The following is a 25,937-nucleotide window of genomic DNA, read 5'->3' as shown; positions in this document are numbered from 1 at the left end:
GAAGTCGTCAGAATGAAACAGGATTCTAGGATCAGGAGGAGGAAGGAAGTCAGAGAAAGTCGGGAGAGTGTGACCGCCAGATTTTCTGTTGTTTGCAACAGATACTCAAAACGTTTGTGTTCAGTTACGTTAAACTCAAGTATAGTTGATGTAATTTACATTCAAAACTAAATCTAAAATATCTAACACAGGGATGGCGAACCTTTTCGGACGTTTTGTTCATTTTTTTTTTTAATAAACTAGCTCTTGGGTCACTAATGCCAATTTGCACAAGAGATAAGTTTAAAAATTTTAAAGTCTCTCTTTTTACAAACGTAACTGAACAAAACCTTACAAAAGTGTGTTTTATCTGAAGAAAAATCTAAATATGGTTATTTGCTTTGGGTTGTCGATTTTTTTTACAAACAAAATATGAGTAAAATTATACACTTTATTTGTTATTTTTGTAAACAATTTTACTTTATTTCAAATACTACAAAAGCATTTGTCGTCATTGGCGTTTTAGAACTGTAATGATCAAACTAAAGGTTATAGATAGCGTTTAAATTGCTTTTGTGTCAATGCGTGATTGAAAAAAAAAAAAAAGATAGAATATAAATTATCCACACAATTAGAAAATCTAAATCTTCCCCGCGTAAACAAACAAATGGTTGCCTAGCCATTGTGGGTCAGTGGAAAAGCTTGCGCGGGTCCTAGGGTTCGCCATCACTGATTTAACATAATGTTTGAATCCAAATTAAACCATTTGGTTTGGAATAGGCAAACAAAATCGAAAAGTCACTTCCGGTGGACTAATATTCGTTCGACTTGGAATTTTAGACATACCGTACTTATCAAAAAATATCCCCAGGGCAATATACTGAAGTGGCACTTTAGAGAACAGCCTAAATTCACCCCGCCTAAATTAAAAGTGAACCAGCTGCTGAACACAGAATTATCCTTCATCGAATTTCCTACGAAAGAACTTCACCGTAGAAGTTGTAGATTTAGTGTATGTTGGTAACCGTGGAACTAATTTCAATAAAGTCGTAGAGGCCGGTAGCGAGGATCTCTTAAAGCAAAACAAAACATTTCCGTAGAAATGGCGCTTTCGGCAAGTCGATTTCCTTCAAATTTGTATATTTAGTTCCATAAATAATTCTTAATAAAATAGGCGGCAAGACAGTATAATGCTGCAGCACATTGGCGCTCTAGATGGAAACCTAACTGAATTTAACGCCCTTAATCCATAATTATTTCAACTGAAAATTCTACATCTTCGCGTAAACAATTAGCACAGGAAGTTTAAGTGAAGTCCTACGCGCGCTTTTTTGAGAATCTTGAAACAAAAAAACTGAAAAATATATTCAGTAAAGTGATATTTGCGGGAATCCATTTTGGCTGAATCCCTTCCCTCTTGAGCAAAGTTTGAAGTTTGAACTTGCCACGTGCAATCTAATTCTAAAATGAACATATAATTGATGGGAATACAAGTCTTCGAGATTTGCAGCAAAGGTGCACTCCAGACTGCACTGCTGTTGGATTTAATCAACTTGGCAGTAATGAGTCCAATTTATTTTAAAAAGCTTGATAGACAGCCAGATGGGTAAAGAGGGGGATCCTGTGGTCACCGGTTGGTTTCTGCGGGTGCCGCCTAGTCATGCAGATTAATGTCTGCTAATTACTTTCTGTAGACTTGAGTAGCTTTTTTCCTCATCTTTTTTTTTTTATGATGATCGGTCAAAGTCCGTGTGACGCCCGAGTAAACAGTGACGTCATTGAAATTCCCGCAGCCCTGGGGGTACAAAGATTGCTTATAAATAGAGTCGACTGGACCTGTAGTGGCACAGTCAACTGAAAGAGCCTTGAGCTGAAACAGAATGCAAGGACTGGCACTAGTGCTGTTGTGCACTGTAGCCGCGACTCTGGCGGCCAACACCTACACCACCAAGTTCGATAACATCGACGTCGATGCGGTGCTGAGGAACGAGCGCGTCTACAAGACTTATATCAACTGTTTAACCAACAAGGGCAAATGTTCGCCGGAAGGCCGCGAACTTAAAGGTAACTTAGATTTTTTTTTAAGTTTCTTCCGTTTTTGCAGTTCGTTCAAGTCCCAGTGACATGCAGAAACATCATACCTAGAAGCACCAATCAGTCCTATTTAGATGCGCCTTTCTTAAGCTGAAACTGTTTCACCCACTGAGGTCGGTCTCTCTCTGCTGAAAGTTACGAAAACTTTACCCGGGTAGAGAAGTTTCCTCACTTCAACAACCCTACGATTTACAAATCCAGATCAACAAAAAGAGCTTTGCTTTAGCGCGCTTTTTGAGATAAAACAAAATCTGGCCTTAACTCACCCACGATTTTCTCGCACGTTCCTTTTGAAAGCTGAAATTTATAAGTTCAAGTTCAGAATTTTGGTTGTGGTTTTAATAATTATCATTTTACGAAAAATAAGTCGTTATATTACACGGAAATGGCTTTCAGAACTACCCTTCCGCCCTAATCTAATTTTCGCAGTGAAATTATCCAAATAAAAGGTGTAGACACTATCTGCATGCATTAAGTGCACTATTTGCAAAAGATCGTAGCAATCGTTTTCAAGAAACTGTCAAAACTAGAAAAATCAATTGTTGGACCTTTCCAGCTTTGTCGGTTGGCCGATTTTGACTCCTGGATTGCACTAAGCCAAACAGACAGACCGACTTACAGACACTTCTATGAACCTCGAAACAGATATTGCCAGGGAAAATCGAATTGGTAAATCTGCAGTGGTAACAGGAAGATAGTATATCCGGTTTTAGTTTTAGAAGAAAACCTCTTTGAATTTGGCGAATTTGCTTCATTATTTTTCAGTTTTCCACTTAGAACGACACCAGCGGATGTGCTGAGCTGTAACAATTTCCCTAAGTAGTGGCTGATCCGAGTTCCCAAGGGAGTATTGGTCAAGCAGTCTACCAACTGAATTTAAGAGAAATTTGTCACAAACATTTTAGAACCGGGAGCGAGTGAGATATGACACGTTTCATCTTAAATTTTCAATCTTTACTTTTTAGAACGCCAATAATTTAGCAACGAATCCCTGCAGTCCATTAAATTTACAATATTGGAACAATTATCTTTGTTTACGAAACTGGTGACACCAATTTAAGTTCTTACATGTTGCAATAATTTGATTGCAACCTTGAGGCAAGAATGCACACAATCTCCGGGCTTGTTGACCTAGAGCAGAACTGGACACGTTGATCTTGCTTCCTGCAATCCACTTTTACTTTTCCCTCTCTCCTAGGAAGCAGAATTTTATGATGGCAGCGACCAATTGTCTGTGCTATGTTCACGCAGGAAGTAGTTACAGCATCATGGCCACCCTTAACCTTTTCAACTTTTGGATGATTATATCTTCTCAACCCTTTTAACAGACCTTCCTCAATAATGCAACCTTCACATTCTCAAAATTGATTCTATTTTTTTGGCTGGTGAAGGTTGCAACATTCAGGAAGGTCTCCAAAGAGAATTTAATCTCCCCAAAACGAGGACGATTTAATTTAACGAAAATATCCTATTCTCTATATGATACATGTAAAACAATGTATTTATAGAATGTGCTATGTACGTGGCCACTTACCTAAGAACAATAATAGCAGGAAGTTCCGATGGTTTACTTAGTTGGCAGATCTTAATAGGATCTGACCGCAATTTAGGGAAGGAAATCCCTATGTGATTCTGATGGTGTGGATTTTCTCGGTAAAGGCTCCATTGTTTCCTCTTTAAAGTAGATAAACTTACTGTAAACATGTTGAACTGCAATCGATCTCAAGGTTAATGAATTTCCGAGCTTGAAGAAAAGGCACCAACGGAAATTCGAATCTCCAGAACGATATCCTCTAATAATACAAAGACCATCGTTTCTGTTAGAAGTCCTTTCTCGAAACTGTTTGAGGGGACCTAGAACGATACCCATCGTCCTTTGATTATAACTCCATTGAACCATATTTAATATGTACATAATTCAAAAATGGCAGAAAACCTTTGCAATTGAATTCAAAGAAAATCGAGTTAGAGTTCTCAGCAGAACGAGTGCCATGGATCAACCTGGAATGTATGGAATGCATGAATATCTCAATAGCATAACAAATTCTAGTCACGCTGAGTATAGTGACTGTTTTATCGGTTTCGCTGGTTTTTGACTGAGTTGTTGTATGTTCACAGACAAACTGCCGGACGCCCTGAAGACAGCCTGTGCCCGATGTTCTCCTAAACAGAAACAAGGACTTGAAAAAGTTCTCAAGTTCCTGATGAACTCCAAGCCGAATGACTTTAAGGAACTGGAAAGGATCTACGACCCGCAAGGAGAGTACAGGAAGAAGTACGCCAACTTGGCAAAGAAGAAGGGCATCCGCCTTTAAGCACATGTGATTCCCCTGCTCCATGTATTTATTGTAAATAGCCACTTACCCAATAAATATTGTAAACTAAGTTAGTTGTAAACATACTGGTTGTATTTATTTGTGATCCTATACCCGTCCTGCAACATATTAGCGTACTGAACACTGTAACAAAAGCAACTCTACATCCTACCGCCTTCCAACAACATCAGCGAATTGGCGTCAGTCAAGGTTGCAACAATGGCAGTTTGTAGACAATTTGAGAGATCCATCCACTTTTTGAACTCTTTGAATTCAAAAACAAGCTGTCTGCAGAAATTCGTCCGTTAGGTAAATTTGGGTTCAACGAGAAGAACAACAAAAGAAAAAAAGTGGAGAACAAAAGTTTTATGCCAGGAATGGAGTAGACTGTGCACGTTGGTTTGGATTCTCGTATGGTTGGTATGTGGTATTAACAGTGATAGGTTGATCGACGGTATGGTTTTTAATTAAATTTCATGTCATCAATATCTGTTGTAAAAGCACGACAGTCATGGAAGCTGGACGCACAAATAGACGAAGCCATTGCAGGTTGATCCTGAGACCAAGTAATACAAAGTTCATTATTAGCCGCAAGCATAAGTTGCATAAGTCAATGCCGGGCAATCATCTGGATGATTCCAAGACCTTTTGACGAGTGATTGCAGATTGAGCAAAAACACGCTTCGCAACGACTGGCCTGTCCAATGTTGACAGGGAAAGGAAGAAACGAACTACAAACATAGTGTATATATCCTGTGAGTGTAGTGGGCACTTTTGGCTGAGAGTTTTGAGAGAAGAAATATGTCCATTCTTCCACGAATAACTTAACATTAGATGACGGCTGTACGGTGCTCGGGTATGTAGTTCGAGACCGGTTTTAAGCCCTCGCAAAGGAGCCGTTCAGAGGTTGACAGCGTTTATGGTTCTGTATGCATAATTCGGGTCCAACATTAAAATCGCAGTGCAAACGTACGCGAACAAAAATTGGCTTTTGTCAAAGAGACGCGAAATATAATTTTCAATTCCTTTAACGTAAAATTAACTATATTTAATAAAATGAACCCTTTGGAGCTCTCTTCATTCCCTTTCTAAAGTAGCAGACTTTTCCAATTGATTTCCACAAGTTGATGAAGTCGCCAACTCACTTTTATACCCAATATAATTCAATTTAATAAATATAAATAAATGAAAGTAATAACACTTCCACTTTGAGCACACAAATAGAATTGTGTATTTCCTCGTAAACAGTGTGAACTGACGCTCTTAGATCTGATCAAGTCGTACTGACTTGTATAAGTCCAACAGTGTTGCCGATGGGGTAAATCAGAATTACCCTCTCCACTAGGTTCAATTACCCGTTTTTACCCGATACTAAAACCAGCGTTACCAACTATATTTTATAAGCGGGATATATAAAAAACACTTTGTAAGCTTAAAGGGTTATAAACAGTATGTAAATAATAACTATGATTAAATTATTTTATTCTTTATTTTACAGCTTTTATGTATTAACATAATTAGTAGCAACATTTTTATAAATTTTATATTTAAAATTATTATAATAGTCATAACTAAACAGAAAATAAACTTTTAAACCTCTTTTTTGTCCCAAATGTTAGTATTTAACATTTCCTCATTTGGTTCAAAATTAATAATATCATTATCTTTGTATAAAAAATTTTTGGTGATTAAAATAGACTTTAATGTATTAGTTGACAAATTATTTCTGTGATCAGTTTTTATATTTTTTATGTCACTGAAAATTCTTTCAACAGATACATTAGAGAAGGGTAAAACAAGCAAAAAGTATATAACTTTTTTTAAATTTTTAAATTCAAGTTCACCATCAGCTTTTTTTATATTAAAAATTTTAGCCCAGTAATCCTCAGTGTCCAAATTTATATCGATATTAAAATCTTTTAACTACTGAACTGTTAGTAATATAAGTAGATTAAATATATAAAAATGTTATTGCTCTTTACAAAAGCTGAATTCAGTCTAGATCGAATTTGAAATTTTCGAAAAATTATTTCGTTTGAGTAAGATGATTACCCGATTTTACCCGTCAAAGTTCAATTACTTGCTTACTTACCCATTCAATGTTGAATTACCCGAAAAATGGGTAATTACCCGGACATTGGCAACACTGAAGTCCAAGGCTCTTTAGCTTACAGTTTGTACCGTGATTCAAGTACCTATTCGCCATTTTTCCCATTAATAATAATTTTCAATTTTTTTGCCAACTCATTTGCATCAGCTTTCTCCATCCAACCAAGTTTTTGTTTGTTTATTTTTTTTTCATAAATACAAATTAAATCTACCCAGAAGTGGAATTTCCTAAAAAATATTGCGTATATTTTACTTTAAAATTACATTTTTTATAGCATATTGTCGAAAAACGCTAATGTATATTATTTTCGGAGGTCAACTGCCCAAACTGGACCCCGGGGTGCGGCACAGTCCTCAGTACATGTGCTGGGTGTTTCCAGCTCTTCTGGGACGGGGGCGTCCAAGAATTGCGTCTGTCCACACCCTCACTCGCTCAGGCGTTTCACTCGAGGCGGCGTAATTAATGCTCAATTTCAATTTGAGGAGTCAGAGAATTCCCATTTTTCGCACGCACACAAACACCCTTCCCGAAAAGACCGGAAGCAACAGGCGATAAATGATGATATTCCAAATTGAGTTGAAAAAAAGTTTTTCTTGATTGTGCATAAATAGCAGGAAGTGACCTGCGTTGGTGGCAAACACAAAAAAATGCAACATTTATAACTAGAACCTGTTTTTTGTTTTGGTTAAAGCAGGAATTCCCTTGAGTGCTGAATAGATTTTTTGGTAATACAAGGTTAGAAATTAGTTGACCATCAGAACGTCAGACTGACCTGACAAATGCGTATTAATTAATTATAACTCGTCGATTTCAAAGATCCCAAAATGAAATTTACCCCTAAGATCAATTAGGGATCAATATAAAACTAATGTTCTTACTTCTCATCTCAAATTTGGAAACTCTCATCTTACATTTCAACTTTCTAGTTATGCTGTCCACATGAATACGCAATGACCAAAGGGACAAACGTCAGCGTGGATATATCATGTAAAATCGCTAGTCGATCGCAATGTTATTTTAAAGAATAACAATTAAGAGATTGCCATAAAATACAGAGTTACACACCAACATCTACTCCTTGGGCCTAAGAGTATTGTGGTTACAAATTCTTACATATATAAACAATTTATAAACAAAAACTATTTAAAGTACGACTAAAATAGGCCAATACAAATTAATAACGTTTATAAAAAATGATACCACCAAAATTTAAGAATGTGCAAAATGATCACTATAAGTTTATAATAAAAACTATTTTTTTTTTTTTTTTTGGCGCATCAACAGCTGAGGTCATTAGCGCCCGGAGCTTTTTCCAGTGCACTGCCGGCCTCCGGACAGTATTCTCTCGTTGCAGACAACACTGTCCATCACCGGACAGTGAGCTGTAAGAAGCTCCTAGGAAGAGAAAATCTAAGGGTCAGCTGTACTATTATTATTATTATTGAAAAAGTAAACAAAAAGCTTGTAGGTAATTTTTCTTAATTACATTAAAAGCCTCGTACTGTCTTAAACTCATGATTTTTCTGCAAATCTCAGCAAAATTAATCAATTAATTAACCTCAAAATTCATATTCAAAAGAGGAAGAGGTTGCATAATGGGCAAGTAACAATCGAATTGATCTTCCACCTGCCTAAGATTGAGTCTTAGGCCCTTCTTCCAGGGCTTTCCATTCTAATTCAATGTTCGCATCTCAATTTAAAAATCCATTTTATATTTAGAGTAAGGCGAAGTACAATCTACGTAATTCAAACAACTATCGATTAATATTAATCGATAACATTTGGTAGTTTTATCATTATTATATTTACTATAAATTTATTTTAAAAAATTATTTCTAAAGTTTAATTTAAATAATATGTTGCATTTGCGTGGGTGGGGGGTCTCCGTTGAAACCTGACCAGCGCCTCCAAAATTAAGTTACGCTCCTGGTCGGGATAGTGAGTTTATACCCAGCCAGGCTATATATAATAATTCGGAGAGTGTGTGGCTTGCATTCATTGATTTGTATAGAGTCTGAGAAGACAGTATTGTGGCCAAGAAACCAAACACTAAATCGGGAGGGGGGATCAACCGTTCAGATGCGTGCATGTATATAAAGAGGCGGATGTTGAACGAAGCGGAAGCAAAAACATGACCTGTAAAGTAGTAATGCTGGCAGCGCTGGTGGCCTGCAGTCTGGCCGCGGACAGATACAACACCAAATATGACCATTTGGACCTAGACCAGATCCTCAACAACGAGCGCATTTACAAGAAGTACCTGGAGTGTTTGATTCGGCGTGGCAAGTGTACGCCGGACGCACGCGACCTTAGAGGTATGTTCTTTACAATACTACATAATATTGGCGCTCGTAGTTCTTTCTCTTAGACTAGGCGCTTATTAAGGTGCATAGATCGCGCGTGACTATAACATTAATGGCAGTCAATGTTAAGTATGGATGCTGTAGAATTAAAAAGACGGTACACACACACACACACAAGAATTTTTCAAGCCACAATTTACATATATGATGGAGTTTTTCTGAATATTTTCATATTCCACTGCTACTACCATGACAAAGGTAACGTGACCACACAGTATCCTTTGGGGCCCTTCAGACGGATGTTTCTTCACTCTCTAGGACGTTGAAAAACTGATATTTCGGTCTGCATGATGACAATACAAGAATAATGAATGAATAAGAGAATGTAAACAATATTAAGAAGGTTTTCTTATACGGAATATGGTTATAATTTTTCCTCACAACAATTCACGTGGATAAAATTTGTAGTGAGATTTACAAATTCTCCAAAAAACTGGCGTTAAGTTTGCTTAATAAACATTTTTTAGAATAGTCAGCAGCTAAAATCTATAAAAAGTTTCAAACCTGTCATGTCCAAGTTCAAGTGAAACCCTTTTTTGCGACACAAAGGCCCAATGATTTTTTTTTTTTTTAACACAAATTTATTAGGTCATGCGATTACGCGAAACATTCTCACGACTTACGAAAAAATTACAAAATCTTCTGGAGTGATATTAGTTCAATGCGCAAAACTGAAGGTATTTCTCAAATGTTCTATACACGCTGACGTCATGCATCCTACGCCAGATCGTGAGTTCAATAGAAGAACGCCAAAGAGAGTCTGTTTAGAAGCTGTTTCGAGTTTTCTATAATTTTGTTGAGAATCTGGACAAAATTCATGTTGGAAATTTTGCAAATGAACGTTATTCCAGTGCGTTTAAGGTCAGAGATTGATTATCTACTTTGGAAAGGTCGTGTAGGTCAGATTTTTAGTTTTAAGAAACTTTTAACGGACTTTTACAAATGGATTCTTTTTTTTCCTGTTGCTACTTACAGATGCTTTGCCTGATGCCCTGCAGAACGAGTGCACCAAATGTACACTGAAACAGAAACTTGGCTCAGAGAAGGTAATCAAATTCCTGCTGAAGAAGAAACCGAATGACTTCCACTTGCTGGAGAAGACTTACGATCCGAACGGAGAATACAGGAAGAAATATGGTGAACTAGCCAAGGCGCGGGGGATTGTCCTGTAGTAATGCTACAATTGTAATGTTTCTATTCAACTATTTAATGTATTTATTAAAGGAATATTTATTGTAAAGTGATTTGTTTATCTGCCCAACCACACAGAGGCATTCTGTGTTACACTCTCACGTTGAAAGATTTAAGAAAATAAAACAAAAAAAATTATTCCGCAAAGTGATATTTCCTGTTGGGATTTAAATCGCTGAGCTACAGCCACGCTCCCTGGTGGGCCCAAAGTGAATTATAAATTTGCATCTTCTTGCAATACACCCTCTTCTATTTTATAAATCCACTTTTTTCGGAGCCAGGTGACCTCAGAACGCATATTTCCGGATTATATACAAAATAAAAATCTAAAGATCAGCAAAATAACTTCTTCTTCTTCTTCTTCTTCTAAGGGGATGTGTTCTATTGATTAGAAATAAAATGTTAAAGGTGTGTGCTTGCTTTGTAGGAAAATCGCACACCTAAACTGTTTGGATGCCACTGCCATCAGTAATGAGTGGCCAAACTAGTCAGCCTCTAATATGATTTACAACTACACAGCTAAAACGATTGGAGGAATTAAGTCGTAATTATTATTACCACTGGTGGGTTTACTTGTATTTCTTATTTCCTTATTCTCACCGGAAAAACCAAACCACAGACCTACATGAAGTTGGTTTTTTTTTTCTGTTTTCAAAATGCCTTCAAACATACAATTTCATTTCATTTATTATGTCTCTCATGGTATTTCATTTTAATTGAAGACCTTTTTCCGGGAAAATTAATTTATTCTGCGCCAAACAGAGGCTTAGTTTCTGTCAGCGTGGGAAGCTCAGCCTACACGAAATGTTTTTTTCGAAAATTGAAATAATTTGCCGTTTTCAATTTGTAAAACAATTTATAAGTTGTGTTTACACGAGGTTTTCTGATATTGTGTGCGCAATCTCTTTTGATGTTAAAACCTACATAAAGTTCAAATCTCAATTGAAGTCAATTCTTTAATTTTCAACGAATGGAGTGAAAGAAGAACACCGTAATAGTTTTATAAACGTGGTGTAAATAATCTCCAGATTTACTGCGATACCTAAAGTGCAAATCGATACATTTTATTAATTTTTACGAGTAATACTTGCAATTTCAAAACATGCTTCTCGCTCACTCATAAGTTTGTAAAAACCGAACATTTCAATAAAGTTCTTTTTATTAAAGAGAAGTCTCCATCACCATCTCTTCCCAGAACTGTTCCAAAACGGATTTTCGTAGGAAAATTATTCAAATTAAAGTTATAGTTTAAGAAATTAATTTAAAAACAAAATTGAGAGAAAATCGCAGAATCACTCAGTAAAATGGTATTTTCAAATGAAGAATTGTCTTCAAAATGTATTTTATTTAATTTATACTAATAAGTAGGAGATTAAAACGTTCATTACACTGACAGGCAATTCTGGGTGAAACCTGCTCAAAAACCAAAATCTACTCTAAACAAACCAAAATGTCCTTAATCGAATTTTCTCTGGGGAATTATCGATTATAGAACAATTTGTGCACAATAAATACAGCGAGTTCAAAGAAAATCTACGAGCTTCAGCTGGTTTTAAAAAAAGAAGAAATTATTGTAATAAATTTCCTGTCAAGATACGATATTGTGATAACACTTCGAGTTCGGTGTTCTTAAATAGAAGCGGCCAATAATCAGTCCTTAAAGTTCAACTGATTTAGTAGTCTAATAAATGTTCAGCCAGAGTTGGCTAAGTTTTAGAAATAAGTTTTAGAAAGATATTTCCACTCGTCCATGGGCCGGTTAACGCAAGACCATTAGTTACTTCAAATTCAAACGCAAATAAATATCTTTGTAAGATAGGAATTATATATCAAGGTCAAAAAACTCGTTTAAATGTGTTTTCTTTTTTCACGCCTACTTTATTTTTTCAAAATAGATTACTTTTTAAATTAAATTTTAACAAGCTAACTCTCTGGGAAAACACAGGGTACAACGCATGTATTTAATTACGCTAAAACGTTTGGCATTTGTTCAATTCTACCATTTTCCGATTGTAGAAGGTGGGGTGTACCTATGCAAGCAAGCTAACTTGTAGTGAGTCACTTTAGAGAAAGCAAAATGCAGCTAATTATTAATTAATAATTGAGCAGCCAAATAAATACAGCGGTTCAAATGTCTCAATTATAAACCACAGGTCCAAAAGTCGGCAGTTATTTAGGAACTAGCACGCATCTCTTTTGAGGGGAAACGCAAGATGGCCGAAAGTAACAACTGCAACAATGAGTATATTGTTGTGTTCGGAATATTTCACAAGTAAAACACAGAAAAGAAAATCGATTTTCGCCCATTAATCAAACGACTCCCTTCCAAATCAGAATTGTAGCAAAACAATTACAACTTTTTAATATTTTACATATGTTAGCATCGAGCAATGACACATTAATCGTTTGGAATGTGCATAAACAAAAATATAAGAGTTATAAATCTAATCATAAACGAATAGGAAGGTTATAGAAAACGTTAGATCTAAATTCGATAATAGTAAGATTCGATAAGATTGGTGGTGGGTAGGAGAAATTATCATATTTTATTTCCAATATTGATAATTCTTCGAATAATAGAGTAAAGATTCAATTGATCAAAATTTTATAAGGTTTTGAACATTACAAACAAAATATGACTACGTTAACTAATAAAAAAAATAAAAAAATGGAGGGGGCGTTTCCCTTGAATCCAAGGAAAGGTAAAAGAAGGCATGCTCTGCACACCTTTCAATTCTCTTATAACATTTGCAACAAATTTGAACCGTACTTTAACATTGTTATGAATATCTAATGCATAGCAGTTTCGATGTCCCACAATAAGTGGTCTGTAGATAGCAGCACAATGCAGGCGTCTATTGTGAGTTGCCTATGTAAACGTACAGACTAACAATTTTGAGGATTTTACATATTTGTGTAAATGTTTTTTTATAGAAAGCAAAATGTAGTAAATCTAGCACGAAACATTAAGTTCTGTCTTTTAGGAATACTAAGTTACTTCAAGTTACGAATTTGCTTTAAACTGTAAGTATTGATGTAATTAGTGAAAACTGACTTAAAAAGTTTGACTGAAACTTAACTTGATGAGGGTAGGTTCATTCACCCTGCTTTCTTTTCAGTAAGCTCTTTTTCGACAAGCTGCTCTTTCTAGATTGGAAGCTGGCATTACCCATGATATCAGATGCTTTAATCTATCACTTCATTTTTCGAACTCTCCTGCCTATACAAGACCAATATCAGTAGATTATTACTCCAACAACCCTCCAAAAATTATTACCTCCATAGAGATATGTGGAAAAAAAAACTACAGGTTTACGTCAAAGCCATTAGTAATAAAGTGAAGGAAAAAGAGTTTTCACCAGCTATTTCCAACGAACTTGATATTCTAGCGCTGCTTTTAATATCTCTATGGAGATATTATAACTGCAAATCAGTAGATTATTCTGAAGAGGCTCTTAGGATTCCAGAATAAAAATGTTTTTAAACTTTTTTTTTTATACAAGATGTATTTATGTACAAAATGTAAAATAAAACAAACCAAATCAAGGACCGACTGACGGTAATGCCCTTAAATACAATCAATTCTTGACACAAATAAAAAGAGGTACTTTTAACCTAAAAATAAAAAAATCTCTAATATACAGGCGAAAATAAAACTTAAAAATTAACAACTCAGGTAATACAATGAGAACAGTTGTGTTGTAATTGCAAATTATATTTATGTATTAATTTTGAATCGTTCAGCACGGAGTCGCTTCCTCTCCTGCAAACTGAGCGAGCTGGTTGACACCTTGGTGCCGTTGGAGGTCGAGGACGCCGGCTGACAGGTGGTCGCAGCAGTCGCACTACTCGGGGTCGCCGACGACTGTTGGAACCTCATTTTCCGCGCCTGCAGTTTCTCCAGGTGCTGTCTCTGGAGAAACACAAAATCATCACATGCAATCACTATATACTCTCCAGTGTTGAGCATTTACATTTTTAAGTGGTTTAAAGTGTTCACGCCCAAATATCAACGCTTGGCGAAATTCCATTAAAACAAACAATCTCTCTCTCTCTCTTTGGGAGAGAATATATTAAGGAGCCAGTTTACCATCTACAGCTGAATCGCTATTTAATAATTCTGTGCTATTTATTATTCTTATAATCCTCATTCCCTACTTTTTTACCCTATAACTAGAACATCTAGAATTGATATACCGACTAGACCATCTATCTGTGGATTAGACAATCTAAGTTTGAAGGCAACTGGATTCACAAAGGACGAAATTATCAACAAGCAAATCAGCAGCTGACAATAATAACAGTACTTTTGGTTTTAAAAAAATGAAACCTCCTTCAATAAAATTTTATTTTGGTGATGACTGAATATCAGCCACTTATTTAATTCTCTCTAATAATATACAACTTTATAGTAAATAGCGCTTGAACAGGAAGTCTACCCACTTCTCCTCCTCATTTTCCCTTAATTGAATTTCCTGGGCAAATATTTCAAATAAATATTGTACAAAATGAAGCAAGAATATTGCCAATAATTAATTCACAATTAAGTCTTAAGTGTTTCATTTTTTGCCAAGCTTTTCGTTTAGAGACTGCGTCAACTTCAGGGCAGTGAACATATTAAACAGCAACAAATGATAATTTAGATAAAAAGCTGTACATCTACTTCCCTAAAGGGTGTGCTTTGGGGAGGGAAGGTTCCGAGTTTCCGAGAGCATAACTCTCAATATTATGTGATCACTCAAGTGGGTATACCTTTATCTCGGCTGGACTTAAGATTCCAAACCTTTCGGCTCGTCTCTTCAAAACTTCATTAGTCGTGGTGGAGGTAACCTGGAATACATTTTAGAATTAACTTCAATTTAGTTACATTAAACTTAGTGAGAGATGATAAACCCAAATAAACAATTTCCACTTTTTTTCTCCTTTTTTATTCTTCTTCCTCGAAGAGCGGTTCCGCTGCCATGGTGGAGGTTTTCATGGAGTTTTCACAGAAAATAAACTTTTGAGGCCCTCAGAAGAGGGTCAATATTCTCAAAAAATGTTTCAATGGTGTATCTCTTTTGTAACGAGCTCTCTCACAAAAAACACCAGCAAAACCTGAACATCTTATTCTCTTGGATCGCAAAGTTTGTGCCAAATTTTTCTCTAGGAAAAATTTCCTGCCCAATATCTCCACTGCAAAGATTTCTAAGGGCTACTCGCTATTTATGACTATTATTGTTATTATTATTATTGCTGTACTTTCAGGCATTGCAATAAAAAGGCTAATTGTACCATCCTCTACAGAGGCACAACGGCAATGTAAGTATTTATTACTATTTGAATACATGGCTTTCACAAATTCCTTTACATTTAAATGCATTTGATACTACATCCCTGGATAGAATATGCCGAGGCCGTCTCCATGTCTCCAAGTAACTGGAGGCGTCAGATGAGATGAGATGAAACTGTGATGGAGAAATAGATGCTGATGAGCTCAAACAGCTGGCTGCCAAAAAATAAATTGGCAAGAGGTGGAAATTGTATCAACAGCACCAACCTTACAGGGATATCAAACTCATTTATCAGAGTTGGCCGATGATAATCACGCCCGTCCCAGGACAGCCGCCCACCGCAAATCAACCAATTTTTTTGTTTTTTTTTTTTCTCATTTTATACTTTATTGAAAATGAAATACTGTTTATAAAGGGGAGTCGTTGTTTGGTAATTGATCCGAGTAGATGTGCTTGTATAAGATACGAGGTTTTTGCGTTTTTAAGTGGTATTACTGCCATTTTTTTGTTCTATTTATTTATTTACACATACTTCTAGTGGTTACGCATTCATTGGCGTGGTTAGTTTTATTGTTATCTACTGTTTATAATGACTTAATGAAGAGAGTAGGTCCATTGAGCTCAAGTACCTTGGTCTGTCCGGTGCTGGAGTCGGCCGGCTTACTGGCACTGTCCTTGGTCAAACTGAACCTTTCCGCTCGCCTCGCCAGAGCTGTTGTCTGCAATAGAAAATGGTCCTCTCAATAGATATAGACAATTGCCAGTTCAATCTGGGATATTATTATCACTACTCTTCAGCTTTGGGTTTATGGGCAAGCTAGTAAGGCAATCCAAAAACCCATTTTCACGGAATAAAAATCGAGGACATCTTTGAACAAATTGCCAGGACTATAATTGTAAGTTCTGGACTATAACTTACAAGGTCAGGGTACTAACAAAGATCGCGAGAGAATAGAAAAATAAACATTAATGGCAAGCAGGCCATGGAAGCGATTAAATAGACCAAGAGAGGAGGTATGCACATTTTACGAGAATATCCCAGGCAGGATGTCTCTGGCAGAAAGATAGACCGTTATTGGAAATGAGGGAGGACAAGACGAAGTAAATTGTTTCCAAAAATTAATACATACTTGATTTTTTTGCGCAGTCCCAAATCTTTCAGCTCTAGCCTTCCTCCTCTGAGCTTCCGACAGAGCGAGAGGTTGTGACTTTAGATTAACCTTTAACTAAAACGCAAATTGAAAAAAAGAAACCGCCTTTAATGAATAAATAATTATACAATTATTTAATCATTTAAAAAATTAACAAAAAAAATTATAGAAATATATATAATATATACAAATCCATAGGACCATAAAAGTCTGCGACTACCTAATTTTATTAATAGAAAATAAATTAAATAAAGGACAAGCTGAAGAAAACATATTGTTGCTCTTTGATAAGAAGTAACTAGTCGCTGTATACTAAATTTTACTACTAAATGTTCATTGTTTCTTCGTAAAACAGATTTTTTTAAAGTTAAATACATACTTTTAAAAAAGAATTGGATATTTACTGACAGAATTTATTAACTTCGCTTTCTTTTCTATTAAGGGAAGTTCATAGAAAAATTGTCCTATTTAAGAAGCTTTTTTCATCAAGTATTTCATAAAATCGAGACATATTGAAACTAATCCTTAAGATCAATTGCAGATTATTAAAATTTAAATTTATATCCAGAATATTGACTAAAATAGGATTCAAGATAGTTTTTGAACAATTTGATTTCGTTTTCAATAAAAAGTTGCAACAGAATAATGCTTAGGAATGGGAGAACTTTGTAAGTTAATTTAAATGAAGCTTCAATGCAAATAGATTGCAAGGAATAGTTTTCTTTCAAAATGGCAGTCGACGAGTATTGTTCTAAACAACTTCTTCATGAAGATCCTAAATGGTTCGTCCAACATTTCAGAATATTCTCCTCCGCCGATTTAAGGCTAAGATTCTTGGTGACTTATAGAACCTTCAGGATATTTGAAATTCATCTGCAGGGTATGTAAAAATCAGAGGAAAAGCTCTCGATTAAAGATATTATTATTTTATTTAAGAAAGCATAATCTTCTAATGAGTTACAAATAGATCTTTTCCAATTTTTGATACGGGATGAATCCGTAAATTGGTGCCATGTAATGCGTAAAGTATAAACTAAACACCTCCAAGGTGGTAGTATTCAAATCCAAAATGGACTGGAATATTATTATTTTTATGAAACTCTTGATAGTGAAGTACATATACACCAAAGTTACGTACTCTAAATGGTTCCCTCAGGGCCATCTACAAGAAAGCTTTGGCGTAAAGGTGAGCGCTAAATATTTATATTTATTTCCATCAACTGAAGCACCATCCAATTTATGGGCTCTTTGACATTTTCTAAAAATAACCATCTGGATTTTTTCATTTTTTGATTTAAATTCCATAGTTACAGTGTAACGAGGTAAAATTATTGTAATTGCACTTCACAGTTATATACTGAACTAAAATGAACATAATCCCACTAAAAATGAGTTTAAGCGAAACAATTTTAAAAATTATTTTTTTTTTTTTTAGCACCATCTTCATTCATTTAAATTCAACAACTTACAACTATTTTATTTTTTCTAAATTTGGAAAGAAACTTCATTCCTTGGGACTACAAATATACCCTTACAGAAACTGTCCAGCCAGACATTATTAATTCTATTACTAAATAAATATGTTATTAAAATATTAAAATTTTCCTTAAAATGGTTACGATAGTTTCCTATGTCGTACCTGTTTAGACGCTTGGCTTTCAGCTTCCGAAGCTCCATTCTGGCTTTCAGTCTCTATGTTTGAACTCTCCTTGATGTCATCAGTCAGCTTTGGAGAAGCAGAAGGAACTGGTGCTTCATTATGTTTGGTTTCCTGGAAGAAAATTAGAACAAAAAACTAGAATAAAAGATCACTTTAACAATCTAATTTAAATTAAGAAGAATAGGTTATTGGAAAGTTAAAGGGATTACCACAGAGTTTTTTTCGCTAGGAAAATGGCTCGATCTTGTGGAGTGAAATGCATCTCTATTCATGGTGTAAGAACACGATTGATCAAGGAATTCAAGAATGTCTCGCACTTAACGCTCGACGTTACCCGATTTTATTCATTGATGGACGGGAGAGTATTGCTATAATAGTAAACAATATTTTAAATATTTTGGAATAGCTATTTTCAACTTCTAGTACTACTTATAATGTGACAAGTTCGCTGCCAGCAAAGGAGGCCTCTGAGAACTTCAGTCGTTTTTTTTTGTTTAATGTAAAGTTTCTGCGAGCACCAAAAGAAAGAAATTAAGACCAATAGTAAGTAAATTTTTCTTACAGCGCAGAATCACTGTAATAAAATTGTAGATATTTATATAAATACCACCTTAATATCTCCTTGCGGATCTTTTTGATCAGAAGTTTTGCTCGAAGTGAGAACATCAGCATGTTCTTCATCGGCCATAAGAGCGGATTCGTCCAACTCCTTCTGCAAAATTGACCATTATTCCAATTAGAACATTCGTATAAATTACTTCTGATTTTCAAAGTGCTAATTTGCTCATATCCAAATTTGATAATTTGCTCAAATCTATAGGAAAGAAAGGCCCATTATTGTACGCAATTTTAATAAGCTCTAAACCAAACTAAACGAACCATTTTTTTGGGTACCGTAATCAAGAGTTCATAACCATATTTACGGCCATACTTATTTTACATACACATTTCAACAGCGTCTTTAATAATATAACTATTCAAACAATACTTTCACACATTTAATTACCTCACAATTCTAAATCCAACCAATCACACTCCTACTGCAACCAACTATTCACTCAACGTACCAGACAACTGTGAATACACATTGGAATTGAGAACTGGGTGTACATCAATATATTCCAAAATAAAAATCTATATAACATAATCCATCTGAACAATCTAAATTTAGACTTACAAAAGTACTTAAAAAACACTAACTTAAATCTTAATCCAAGCTTATTACCGAACGACCACCAATTGAGAATAAAACTTTTGGGAATTCGCAAAAATCAGAAAAGTTTACCTTCTTGCAAACCTGCATACATAGCATTTCTCAAAGGTTGACATTTGGCTCAAATTTTGAAGATAACAATTATTTTTATTTTAATAAAAGTTTAATAGGACGTAACAATAAAAACGAGATATTTAGTATCAAACGTAGGATCGGGCTCATAGGGTGGCAGAGCTGACTACTTTCAACTGCAACATCTCTAGTTAAAACTCTGCTCAAGTACGAAGATGAAAAAGACGTTCAACAGAAAAAATGTCATTAAGTTAACAACCGCACGATACTCTCATTACATCAAATATAAATATCATGCTCCATAAACACAAGAATTTAGCAACCAAGCTGTTTCAAAAACCGGCCGCTCATACTCACAAAAAACATGGACTTTCTCAAATCACTACATAGTTTAGTGTAATGAACTAGTTAGTACAGTTTAGTCAATTCAAATTGAATTGTATCACTAAATAGTGATTGTAGCATGGTTCTGCAACAGCGTAACTTTAAGGAGAAATGTCCGATAGAAATAATAATAATAATAACTTATTGATATCCACTTACATCTAATTCTTCGTCAAAACCGTCTTCACCGACTTCACTGCCCTCCAAAAGAGCTTCTGAAAACCCGATTCATATCATTACAGTTGTAATCAATGGAACAGACTTTTAAAGAAATTAAAAAGCTTAGAACATTTTTCACGCTAACCTGCAGCAGCTTCTGAAGATTGAAGTCTGTCGATAAGATCCTGTTTCACTCCAGCAATTGACAATCCTCGGGATTTTAATAATTTTTTTAAATCATTCACCTGAAAAAAAATAAGTTAGTCCAGGTTAGGGAGGTTGTAAACGAAGTTGTTTCTCAACCTTGCTTTTTTTAAATAAAAATATATGTAAATCACACCTTCATTTTGGAAAAATCCGTGCTTCCGACATTTTCAGCCTCGTCTGACATAACTGGTAGATAAAAAATGCGTTTAGTTTATCACTACAAGAAAAAAAAGTACGGATTTCGGTCCTGACACGCCGACTGACTTCCAGGCAGAACGCACCTCAACAAGGCAGTGGAATTTGAACGCAGGTTACTGTGTGGAGGGGACTTATGAAGTCTAAAGCAGGGTCGCCATCGCCATGTCTACCGAACACAACAAAAGGGTGCCCGCCACTGCAAATATCCACTGGAAATCCAAGCTAGCAATGCAAGAACAGGTAAATTCAAATTAATCTGTATTGAATTGTGCTCCCCAAATTTATTTTCATTTATTTCACCATAACTGTTTAATTTTTATAAGTTGCTTTATTTAGATAACATCCTCTAGATGAAGCGAAAACCTAGTATGACAGAAGAAAACTTTGATAAAATAATGGCCAGTGCACAGACAGAAGAAATTCTCAAAGATGAAGATAACGAATCCAAGGCAGAGGTTAGTTATGACTTAACTCAATTTGTTGTTTCTGTCAAAAACGTATAACACCTAACGCTTCTGCAATATCAAGAAGAAAACAATTTAATTTTATGTTATTAAATTTCAAATAACATAAAAACATCTTACAAATTTTCTTACCTCTAACTCATGGAATATGTTTTCCATTTGCTTTTTGGATTCAGTATTTTTTTTGCTGTCAAATCGTTAGTAATTTTTCTTTTCTTAATTGTTAGTAATTTCTGTTTTTAATCAGTTGTTTGTAGTAATCACAACTTTAGGTTATAAAGTCGAGTTTTTTTTTTTCATCTGATGCTTATGTGAACTAAGCCATTTAGCAGCAAAATCTCTTTTTTCATTTAATTCGTTTTTCTATAGCCACTACCTTTTTTAAGCCGGTTACAGTCAAAAGTACATAACTTGTTAGGATAATATATATGTATGTATGTGCTGAATCTCAAAAACGAAACGTAATATTTTATTTTCTTCCTGGGTAACTTATGGAACAAAAGCACCACTCTTTAAAAAAAAGGACCCTAATAAGCGTTTTTAGTAAAAACTGATAGATAAGATAAACTTTTATCGAAATGGTAAAATGAGGCCGTTGTATTATAAGGGTAGGGTTGGTGAATCTTTGCGATTAAAATTGGATTCACAATTGTCGCTCTGCTCACGATACGTCATAGTCCAGAATTAATCTTGCTGGTATTGCGAAGGTACATATGTATATCATTTAATGAGCAACAAGTAGGAATTTTTGGTTCACTGTGATTAACTTTTACTTTTAAAAAATTGAAATAGAAAGGTCAATTTATCGGTGCAATGTGTTATACTTAGGTGAGGAACAGTAGCAAATCAGGACGAACTCAAAATATGGAAGCAGGTATTTTAAAACATAACCTGAACATTTTTGTATTCATCTCAAAGGACTTGATGAAAATGAAAGAAGGTTTTGCCAAACGTTTTCGCATATCCAACAAATATTTCACTATATATTGAATAAATGTAATTCAGTTGTCATGCATTAAAAAATTCATTCTTTCCAGGGAGCCTTCACCCCATATTAGAGAAGCTTCTTAAGTAATAATTTAATGTGATATTCTAAAGAGAAAGGTCAAAGATGTTCAGTTTTCTTTTAAATTATTAACTGATAACAAGGAATTAGGGTATTAATAGTCTGGAAATAGGCATAAAACAACAAAATATAAATCCTGAAATTTATTGCGGTACTTTTCCGTTAGCCGGGCGCAAATGTCGTCAATTGTGAACCAAACGCGAGCCAAGTCAACGGAAAAAAGTCGAAAACGTTCAACTATAAACAAATATTAATTAATAGTAAGCAAAACAAGTTCAACTATAAACAAATATTAATGAATTGTAAAGAAAACAGTTTTACCTAATACTGTTTTTCGCTTGCGCCCGGCTAACGGAAAAGTACCTTTATTGCTTTTAATTAATTAAGAACATTTTTAAGATATGAATAAGGCTTGCATTACAGTTGCCCACAAGGTGGTATCGATCTGATAAGGCGTAAAATAAAATCTCCCCAAGCATATTATACGAGTATACATACTGAAACCAGAATTGAGGGTTCACTTTTACGCACTGGTAGAAAGAGTTAAAATGCATGCAATAATAGTTTTCGGGATTTGTTGGGAGCATGTGCGGACGTACCTGAGCTTGTAATGAAATTCATTTTTAGTGGGCCATTTTAAGCCAGGTTTCGAGCCCAATGGTGTCGTGTTGATGTCCATATAATTATTATATAATTTTATATATTAGGTTATATGAATATAGTATAGTAGAATATTTTATATAGGTTAATGTGAATATAGTCCTTTACATGAATTCAAGAGTTTTGGCACCTCTGTAAAATTAGAATTTACAAGAAGTTATTGCGGTTCCTGTTGAATGAATTTGATATCGTCGACCCTCTTCGCAAACTGCTTTATTAATCAGAATAAAAATCAGTGCAGTCAAGACATTTTCATGGATTGTTTTAGTCGGACAAGGACAGCGATTATGGCGGTTCAGATTACGATACTGGCGAAGCTACAACGTTCCGTATGTTAATAGAGAAGACTCAGGTGAGTGACAGAGAATTCATGGAGGCGTGTCAAACAGCTGGACTCATTGCTCATACCAGGAGCTGTACAACTTGCAGCGCAGCCCCAGCAATGGCACTGGAGGATTGTCCTGCTTCACTTGACGGTGTTGAATGGAAATGTCTTCAGTGCGGAAATAGATTGCCAATTAGGGAGGGCACTTGGGTGGAAGATGTTAGACAGATAAGGTAAGAAGTTGCTTTTATCCGGTTGTAGCATCAGAATCATTCCTTCAAGGACTCCGGTGGCGTTTATGGGACACAACAACCCACTCATTTAGGAAATTTCCAGTTCAGCCGGCACAAGAACTGTTCAGGAAATAGTGTGCAAGCCAATGGAGCATTAACCTTATTTGTTATCAATGTACTGGTGTGGAACTGCTAGCAGAGAGTATCGATTAGAAAATAATGAGGTAGCTGGCAGAAAGTGCTTAACAAACTTCTAGCGAACCTGCCCTCCATGTTGGGCCAGACTCCCTACTTCTAATTACTCGGCAGGCTAATTTTTTATTAACTTTACTATTTTCTAGAATGAAGGACATCATTCTTATTTTATACTGCTGGTCGCGCAACTACCCAGAACATTTGTGTCAACATGAAATGGACCTGGTGGAAGTATCCCTGGTACCTTTTATTTATAAGAAATGTCAGAAGTTATGCTCTGAGTACTTCAACCATGAGATATCTAACATTGGCGGGCCCAACACTATAGTGGAGATCGAAGAGTTCCAGACACCGGCCGGTCTTCACATTGTGGGTGGCGTCGAGAAACACAATTTGAAGAATGTCTTCTTCAGGTAAGCAGCTCGCAATGGATCATTAGTCCATCATTTCAACTGATCCCTCTATGTCCTCTCGAGCTGCATTTCTGGTTCGACCATCCTTTTTGCAGACCATCAACTTACCAAGAAGCCTTCCCGGTCCCATTTCTTCACTCCTATCCTTTTCTTATCTGGGCGTTCTTGAGTCTTTTCGCCTCGGGCACTAGCAGGTAGATAAGCAGCATCTTTGCCAAAAGTCTAATTCTAGTGCTAGGTATCTTACGCACTTTTCTGCACCTTTTATACTCATAACACTGGAACATTTATGCATTCGCTTTTTGATTGTGGGGAGCATATTTATGCGCTACAGCTCTGGGTTCAATAGATAATACGTGACCCACCTCACATGGAGCAGCAGCACACAAAAAAAGAATCGCAAGTAACGCTCAAACTTTGAGTTTGAGTACCAGTACGGAACCCGAATACTAAACGATTAAAAACCCTCGATTACATTATTGAGTGGATTTTCCACTTTTTTGAGTTTAAGTTTATTTTCTTATGCCCGGTATTCTGATTGCTCGTGAGTAAAACAGACTGAAACTTAAAAATTAAAATTCTGCAGCGGTTAGGTTTTTATTAAACGTGCCTTTTTTTTGCGTGTAATTTATTGATCATTTAATTAATATTAACTTATTTATTATTGAGGAGAATTAAATGAGTTGCTAAAATGCCAACTTTTTTTTTTCTGGCGCATCTACTGCTGAGGTCATTAGCGCCAACATGTTGTTACTTTGAATTATGTACGTTGGCCAAAGTTCTGAGTTTTCGAAGCAGCAGAATATGGTCGGTCTCTTACAGATTAGGGGATTGCAGAAAGGGTGAGATAATCCACATCACTTTTTGGTTTACTTAACCTTTTGAACAATCCCAAGTTTTAGAAAAAAAAATCCGTTGTACTTTCACATTGAAGGAAGTGTAAGTGTACTAATAATTTTTTCTTCACGTGCAGCTTCACATCATCATTAACTGTTGTAATTGTAATCATAATATAATATATTATGCACAGAGTACTTCCTGAAAACTGGACCCGAGACGATTTATGCACTGCCATAGCTGACAATATCACGTCAGGAACCAACATTCATTGTCATAATCAAACAATAGTTGAAATCCTAGGAACGGTAGGTGTACGATATCTATCGCGGGTTTGGGGACTGGCGTTGGATACTAGTGCAACTTGTGACTCTCCATTAGTGGCCTCTCTCTGGGCACTGTTTGAAAGACTGATCTCCGACCAAGACTACACTGAGCACAGCCTCTTACAGTTCTTGTACAGGCGGAGGATGGAAGTCTTCAGAGATCCATTTTTGGCAACTGTACACATCATTTCAAAGATACATCCTCCACAACAGTGAGAGCAAAAGTAAATCCTCAAGAGAAGTGATGTAGTTGTGATTCTCATTTCGTGTAATATCTTGGAATCAAAACGAATCTTTTAAAACAGTGATAAAGTATAATACGGAAACAAATAGTTACGAAATATTTTAAATAAATATGAAGATGCTTATGTAAAGAATTATTGTACCACATAACTGGCTAGATTATTAAAAATGAAAGATTCAGAGCTAAAATATTTGTCACAACATTGTCTAATAAAGTTTTATTATTTTAAGTAATTTTAAATGCTAATTTGTTGCATGTAATAATTTTGTTCAAAATTTAAATTTAATACTTTTTTGTTTTTGCAAATGTTAATTGTATAAACGCCATGATTTATCAGAAATTTGTCTGGGATGTTAAGACTTATATGTATGTATTTATTTTTCTTTACAATGTTATGAATCTGTGTAAGGTTGTAATGAAATCTAAATTCAAAAGAAAATTAGAGCACTAGAGAATGTTGTACATACGTCATTTGAAATGGTCGAAATTATGTCGAAAGGCTTAACCTCTACAGAATTATAAATATTATATATTTACAATTTTAACTGAGATAAGTATGTATATTGGAGTTGTATATGGGAATTTTATATTTAAATACAGTATATTAGAATAGTCGCCTGATGTCATTATTGTAAATCCCTTTACTTTTTTCGTCGACTTTGACAAAGTCGATGTACTTTACTTCAAATTAAGGCGTACTTTGAGATTCTCCTTCATCTCTGCGAACTCTCCTGAACCTTCATGCTTCTACTTCCTTTCACAGCCGCATAGCATATCAACTAAATGAACAACTTTTGTATAAATT

At 35.3% G+C, this 25,937-nt stretch overlaps 4 protein-coding genes and 1 long non-coding RNA gene across 8 annotated transcripts; 4 read left to right on the top strand and 1 right to left on the bottom strand.

Annotated features, from left to right (window-relative positions):
- Nucleotides 1-1,806: 1,806 nt before the first annotated feature.
- Nucleotides 1,807-4,474, top strand: LOC141448675 (ejaculatory bulb-specific protein 3-like). Its single transcript, XM_074117192.1, has 2 exons — nt 1,807-2,043; nt 4,192-4,474. Exons 1-2 carry the CDS (start codon nt 1,860-1,862, stop codon nt 4,386-4,388), a joined length of 381 nt encoding a protein of 126 aa, XP_073973293.1. The 5' UTR covers nt 1,807-1,859; the 3' UTR covers nt 4,389-4,474.
- Nucleotides 4,475-8,468: 3,994 nt separating this feature from the next.
- LOC141448676 (ejaculatory bulb-specific protein 3-like) lies at nt 8,469-10,101 on the top strand. The gene is made up of 2 exons (XM_074117193.1): nt 8,469-8,813; nt 9,837-10,101. The coding sequence occupies exons 1-2, from the start codon at nt 8,630-8,632 to the stop codon at nt 10,031-10,033; spliced, it is 381 nt and encodes a 126-aa protein (XP_073973294.1). The 5' UTR covers nt 8,469-8,629; the 3' UTR covers nt 10,034-10,101.
- Nucleotides 10,102-12,579: 2,478 nt separating this feature from the next.
- LOC141448674 (uncharacterized) lies at nt 12,580-15,739 on the top strand. The gene is made up of 3 exons (XR_012455201.1): nt 12,580-13,076; nt 15,300-15,353; nt 15,437-15,739. It is a non-coding gene; the product is annotated as an uncharacterized lncRNA (long non-coding RNA).
- On the bottom strand, nt 13,732-20,444 carry LOC141448661 (uncharacterized). Of its 2 annotated transcripts, XM_074117167.1 has the most exons (9): nt 20,305-20,444; nt 20,110-20,209; nt 19,965-20,020; nt 18,747-18,848; nt 18,116-18,247; nt 16,456-16,551; nt 15,955-16,044; nt 14,805-14,882; nt 13,732-13,965 (listed from the first exon to the last, which is right to left on the bottom strand). In XM_074117167.1, the coding sequence occupies exons 1-9, from the start codon at nt 20,353-20,355 to the stop codon at nt 13,771-13,773; spliced, it is 900 nt and encodes a 299-aa protein (XP_073973268.1). In that variant the 5' UTR covers nt 20,356-20,444; the 3' UTR covers nt 13,732-13,770. The 2 variants fall into 2 exon arrangements, with proteins under 2 accessions (XP_073973268.1, XP_073973269.1); XM_074117168.1 differs by lacking the exon at nt 16,456-16,551.
- Nucleotides 20,445-20,469: 25 nt separating this feature from the next.
- Nucleotides 20,470-25,747, top strand: LOC141448660 (uncharacterized). 3 transcript variants are annotated; one of them, XM_074117163.1, is made up of 5 exons: nt 20,470-20,609; nt 20,706-20,824; nt 22,828-23,117; nt 23,459-23,725; nt 24,756-25,747. In XM_074117163.1, the coding sequence occupies exons 2-5, from the start codon at nt 20,720-20,722 to the stop codon at nt 25,102-25,104; spliced, it is 1,011 nt and encodes a 336-aa protein (XP_073973264.1). In that variant the 5' UTR covers nt 20,470-20,609; nt 20,706-20,719; the 3' UTR covers nt 25,105-25,747. The 3 variants fall into 3 exon arrangements, with proteins under 3 accessions (XP_073973264.1, XP_073973266.1, XP_073973267.1); XM_074117165.1 differs by having other exon boundaries at nt 20,479-20,609; nt 20,693-20,824; XM_074117166.1 differs by lacking the exon at nt 20,470-20,609 and adding an exon at nt 21,662-21,707 and having other exon boundaries at nt 20,700-20,824.
- The last annotated feature ends 190 nt before the right edge of the window (nt 25,748-25,937 follow it).

Source organism: Rhodnius prolixus, unplaced genomic scaffold (genome assembly GCF_049639745.1).
Source record: "Rhodnius prolixus isolate KJV_2025 unplaced genomic scaffold, Rpr scaffold_2, whole genome shotgun sequence".
In the NCBI taxonomy this organism is placed as follows: Eukaryota; Metazoa; Arthropoda; class Insecta; order Hemiptera; family Reduviidae; genus Rhodnius; species Rhodnius prolixus.
This window is presented reverse-complemented; position numbering and strand designations above follow the sequence as displayed.